Here is a 5,502-nt window from a genome sequence, read left to right on the forward strand (position 1 = left end):
GGGCGGACGCTGCCGGGCTGGCTTTCTCTCGGTCCCCAGAGCTGGAGGGGGTCCCGCTGCCGGGCGCGCCTGACCCCGGCCCCGCCGCGCTCGGAGCAGCGAGGCCCAAGTAACTGGCGTTATGGCCGCTTTTCCCCCAGTCGTGTTGCTTTCAACGTACGCGCTGGTCCGAGCCGCTGTAGATTTTGCCGGGTAGGCTTTTTTTCTTTCCCTTTAATAAATGAATATTTTATGTCTTCCCTGTGTAGGCCAGTACAATGGTGGCGGTTGGCCTGACCATAGCGGCAGCTGGATTTGCAGGTTTGTAGATGATGGGAGGACACTGAACACCCAGTTGGACTGACTATTGCCTGCCTCAGTACTGAGGAATTTTACGGTAGTTTAATAGCTCATAGAGGACTATCTTGGGAAGGCCTGTATTGAGAAACCTGTAATTAAAGAAAAGATCAAAGTTCGTTCTTCTTTGTGTTCTCAAAAAGTTTATTGCATGTTCTAATCCACAAGTTACTAGTTGCACTGAATTGCTAAATCTTTATGAAACTTTATACTTAGCCTTGTTGAACGCTGATTTATTTAAGGTCGCTACGCAGTAAAAGCTATGAAGCAAATGGAGCCACAAGTAAAACAAGCACTTCAGAATCTACCAAAATCTGTAAGTTTGGGTTTTTTTTATCAGTAGCATCTTTTTATTTAAAAGTTTACTTGGTGAAATAACTATGGACTATTGTCTCTGTATAGCGTTACTTTATTTTCTTCTAATACTAAACATAATTTTGCCAGTAATAACTGTCTCTGATGCTGGCTGACTAACAGAGAACTTGTTTTGGGAAGTTTAAGTACTCATTTAAATAATTATATTCTACTTCAGCTGAATTTCTTACTACAAGTACAAAAGAAGCTTTTGCTGTATTCTTACAGACTGAAAGCTCGGCAGCTACTAAAGTAATAGTGAGTTGTTTTAACTGATAAATTTACAGATTAGTTGTTTTTTAACTAACACGTTTTCTCTTTCAGGCCTTCAGTGGTTATTACAGAGGTGGATTTGAACCCAAAATGACTAAACGAGAAGCAGCTTTAATACTAGGAGTGAGGTAAAAGGAAACTTATTACATATGAAAGGTAAAAAGGAGGCTACAGTGTAACCGAGTTGCTAGCCTGGTTTGAAAAGGACATAATTCTGAATGCTTGACTGTCCTATGCCCAGATTCCCCTGGGAATGCTGTTGCCAAGTCAGGCAATATGAATCAGCCTTTCAGGATTTTCTGTACTTATTTGGGATTCTTTGCCACATATTAGCTTGCTTAAAGCTAACTCTAGCTGGACTCCCATACGTCTGCAAACCCCTCACAGGTTTAAAAGCCACATACAGGTGCTGGTAAATGTGCCATTTTCAAGAAGCCTTGGAGTTCACTCAGTATGGGGAACAAGGCTGTGCTGTTTGCTTGTGGTTCCTGTCGCTGCTGGTGAATTTCAGATAGATGCAGTGTGAAGGTGCTGCAAACCCACTTCTTGCACGAGGAGTAAATTCATCACTTATTCTAGAATATCTTAGATATAAGTGTGGTAGCTATCCCTGCCAAAATTTAAAGAGGCTTAAGAACAAATACACAAATTTGTCTAGTAAGATACAGTGTAAGAACCAATTCTATTTGAAGGCAACTCCCAACTCTGAAGTTGGTCTACAATTGGTTGGTTGTGGGGTTTTTTTTTTGTTTTTAATAAATCAAGAGCAAATTTTATTTTACTGTGTTCTTCAAGCCTTTAGGAAGCTGTCCCAGTAAAAATGTTACAACATAGTTAGGTTTGTTTTCAACCGTCTGAATGTCCTCCACCATATTCGACTGCTATAGCGTGTTTTCTTCAGACTACAGTATTTTGGGAAAACCTTAGAAGCCCTCTCCAGGACTTACATGCTACACATCAGTAATAGGAAAAGAAAAACACATGTAAGCCAAAGAGTTGATGGATAAGACAAAGTGCTTGCTTGTTCTAAGACATCCTTTAAGGATTTGGGGGATTTTAAGAGGTTCCTGTAAGTCAGTTTTTCTCTCTCTCTTTTAAAGCCCTACAGCCAACAGAAGTAAAATTAGAGAAGCTCATAGACGCATCATGCTTCTGAATCATCCAGATAAAGGTAAGTAAATTAAGTCACGTTGATTAATTAATACATGTTTTTAACACAGATTAATAGAACTGCATGGGGAAGAAGTGACTGACGTATAACTACCTCAGTTCCTAAAAAATTCCCAGAAAACTCTTGAGTGAAAACAAATATTAGGGTACCTCAGTCCTTATGGTTTTGGAACAGATGCAGCAGGTCAGCTTGCTACTTGCTCTGTCATCTTCTGTGCATATCAGATTAAAATATGGTTTGTTAAAATGAGACTTAAAATCACCTTAATTTTAGATGAAAGACCAGAGTATATTTGTGCACTTTATGTACCATGTGCATTTGAGTTCATTTCAGTGCATTGGGAATGCGCAATAAATGGCAGGTATTGAGCCTTCTGCATCTGCTGAAGACACTGAACTATGAAATACTTGTTAGTGTTACTCTGAAGGCTCAGAATCTAGTGATGCCTAAAGTTAATAAATTAAAGTGTCTGTACCTGGTCTAAATTCTATTCACTTCAGTAAGTCGGAGTCATGTGTTAGTGTTTGGCATTTAATTTTTAAGTCGTCACGTAAAAGGTGAAATGGCTTCCTTCAAACTGAGTGCTGAACTTCATTACTTTACTTTGTGCACCAAAATCCAAAATAATCCTTAGGATATGCCTTTCATAGATGGTATCTAGCAGAAGTTAACTTAAAAATGAACTTTACTGAATATATGCGGAACCTAAAAGACTGTTGGGAGTATATTTTACATGACCTAAATAAGTTCAATTAAGCTTCAATAGAGTAATTCTAGTACTAGTAAATGGTATACATGCTGCAAATACACACTACAGATCTTTGCCCTTCACAGTCAGTTATAATTTCAGGGCGTTTGCATTGTGGATTCTGCTTCAGTATCTTTGTAAGTTACTTGTCTGTCAGGATTAAAAACTGCACTAGTCTGTTGGTACAGCAGCAGTTCATATGCTGGCCTTGAATGGAGGGGGAAGGTTTATCTGCAGACTTGTTAGTTTAATGCTTCTGTATTCACAACAAACTTTATGCTAAGTCATTAGTGACCAGTTCATTTATGACTGATAAAACTGGAGGAAAAAAACACTCCACTAAATTAAAAGCAACTGAACAGGAGTGAGCTGGCAGCACATTTAGCTACTGCGGTGACTCTATGTGTAAACTAACACGGCTTCAGTCATAACGCAGTTTGTTCTTTAACTTGAATAACTTTCAGACCATGCTTACACTTTTTTTCCTGTGGCATTATTAACAATAATATATTTTTTCATCTGATGTGACTTGAGGTTATCTTCCTTCTAGGTGGCTCTCCATATGTAGCAGCCAAAATCAATGAAGCTAAAGATTTACTGGAAGACCAAGCTAAAAAATGAATGAGTGAGAAAATCAGAGGGTTTGTCCACACAAATGATTATTTTTGATAAATGGCATAAAAAAAGTTCTAATGTCAATCTTTGAGTTAATATAAATGAAGCTGGAAATACGAATCTAGGGAGGTACTTCCTTCCTCATGTTAGTCACTTTCCGGGAAACGTGTGAGGGAGTGAGGCTTCCAGTTTTTTTCATAGCTGTTCTTTATTATAAGCAGCAAAATCTGCCACTCAGAAGTACTTTTGTAAAAGAGTAAAAACTTGGTTTGGCCAATGCATGTTACCACATACAGGTAGACTTAATACTGTTACCTAATTTTTGTTAAACTAGCCATGTTTAAAATTCATGCTGCTGCTCTTATGCCAAAGCTAGCGTGGTGAACCAGTTTGGGGAGGGGGTGGAAAGAAGCACGAGGATTTATTTGACGGTAAGAATTGGGACAGTTGTGTGGTTGTCTCTGAGTAAAGAAATAAAGTATAGGAAACAATGTGCTCAGTTGTCTTTGCCTTGTGAAAAACAAGGTTGGTTGAGCTTAAGTGTTCCTGATGGGTCTGGCATGTCCTGGATGTTTCAGTAACTTTAAATTTTTAATGGATTTTATAGCATTTAATAAATAGCAGATTTGTAATGTAAGTACTATAGTTTTATACATTATCTTAACACTCCAAAGTTAGAATTCACATAAGGTTTGCCTTCATAGTAATTAGGAAACAGCAACTCCTTACGTAAGCCACTGAAGATACCTGCGCTGGATTTATCATGCTGCCTGAAGCCAAAGGTACCCCAGCAGATGTCGTTGCGAGTATCTGAATTAGGGCCCAGTTCTGTCAGACTTCAAGAATCTTGCCAGTCTTCCTGCAACTGCGGTAAAGCGTATGTAAGAGTTAACACCCATCTCCTTATAAATACAGTGGATTTCAGAGCTTTCATTTTTCCAGAACTGACAAGCATCTACGCGAGAGTACTGCTGTCGGTGGTATTACGTCTGCCTGAATGCTGGCCACTATGTCGCTGCGTTTCTGTAGACTAGTTGTAGGCTATTTAGTATTACCAGAACAGCAGCAAGGAAGAGTTCCATGCCTTCAGAAAAGAGGAGCAAATCAGTAACATGAGTATGAAATAGAAATGTTTAGAACCTATAGCGAGAGGGATAACTTTGCTTTACTACAGAATTTGAAGTGGGGTGAAAAAGCCAGCTGGACCATTGCTATACAGCAGTTCAGAGTACGCCCAGTTCAAGCCCAACAGAGAACGTTACTGTACTTAAGTAATAATACTTTTTAAACATAGTTTCCCCCCCTTAAATTTTTTCCACTCTTGCAGCTGCCTTATCAGTTGTGATGCTTGTGCACACTTCAGAGTTACAATTTAACTGTTTGTTCTCCAGGAGGGAACATTGTCAATAAATATCACAACTTAAGTTGTATTAACTGCACATCTCCTTAAATGCAGTACATACCCAAACCTAGTTGGTACAGCTCTTCTGTAGCTGTATCAGGTGTAGCAGCTGGAGTCACAGGTGGTTCAGAATACTTGTTTTTGTCCTTACTTCTGACAAAACAGGTAAGAGATTTTTTTCTTCTTCAGGTCAGCACAACTTCAGCACCATCACTGTGCTCTGACTTCTTCCAACATTGCCTTGCTACCCCCATGTTTTCCCCCACCTGTGTTTTCTGCCCCATCGCTCCTGCTCATGTGCCTAAAGAGATGGGTTAGTGTGTCCTGCTTCCAACATCTCAATCAAAAACTACATCTGCATTAATTCCTATATATGTTAGTCAGGTTAGGTGATTCTCCAAGAGAAGTCATCTGTCTTTAGACTTGTTAACTGATGTTTTACATCATCAGCTTAAAGAATGGAAGATTAGTGTGTTAGAAAACTCTTCTAAAAGAGTTACAGGTTCAAGCTGCCTTGCAGGTAAGTTTCAATTGTTAGTGTTAACAGCTTGAAAACCTTGAAGTCAATAGTAATTTAACTTTCTGATAGAAACAGTCAACAGA

General features: G+C 39.1%; 1 protein-coding gene across 1 annotated transcript; it reads left to right on the top strand.

Moving 5' to 3' along the window:
- The first annotated feature begins 257 nt into the window (after positions 1–257).
- Positions 258–3,503, top strand: DNAJC19 (DnaJ (Hsp40) homolog, subfamily C, member 19). The gene is made up of 5 exons (XM_009895305.1): positions 258–300; positions 579–652; positions 1,015–1,091; positions 2,064–2,134; positions 3,433–3,503. Exons 1-5 carry the CDS (start codon positions 258–260, stop codon positions 3,501–3,503), a joined length of 336 nt encoding a protein of 111 aa, XP_009893607.1.
- Positions 3,504–5,502: the final 1,999 nt, after the last annotated feature.

Source organism: Charadrius vociferus, unplaced genomic scaffold, assembly GCF_000708025.1.
Source record: "Charadrius vociferus isolate BGI_N301 unplaced genomic scaffold, ASM70802v2 scaffold311, whole genome shotgun sequence".
Classification (NCBI taxonomy): Eukaryota; Metazoa; Chordata; class Aves; order Charadriiformes; family Charadriidae; genus Charadrius; species Charadrius vociferus.

Bases quoted from the DNA above. Each gene is read 5' to 3' on its own strand.
- DNAJC19 (XM_009895305.1), top strand. From the start codon at position 258: ATGGTGGCGGTTGGCCTGACCATAGCGGCAGCTGGATTTGCAG. The intron at 653-1,014 runs GTAAGTTTGGGT...TTTCTCTTTCAG, and splicing joins TTCAGAATCTACCAAAATCT to GCCTTCAGTGGTTATTACAG. The intron at 1,092-2,063 runs GTAAAAGGAAAC...TCTCTTTTAAAG, and splicing joins GCTTTAATACTAGGAGTGAG to CCCTACAGCCAACAGAAGTA.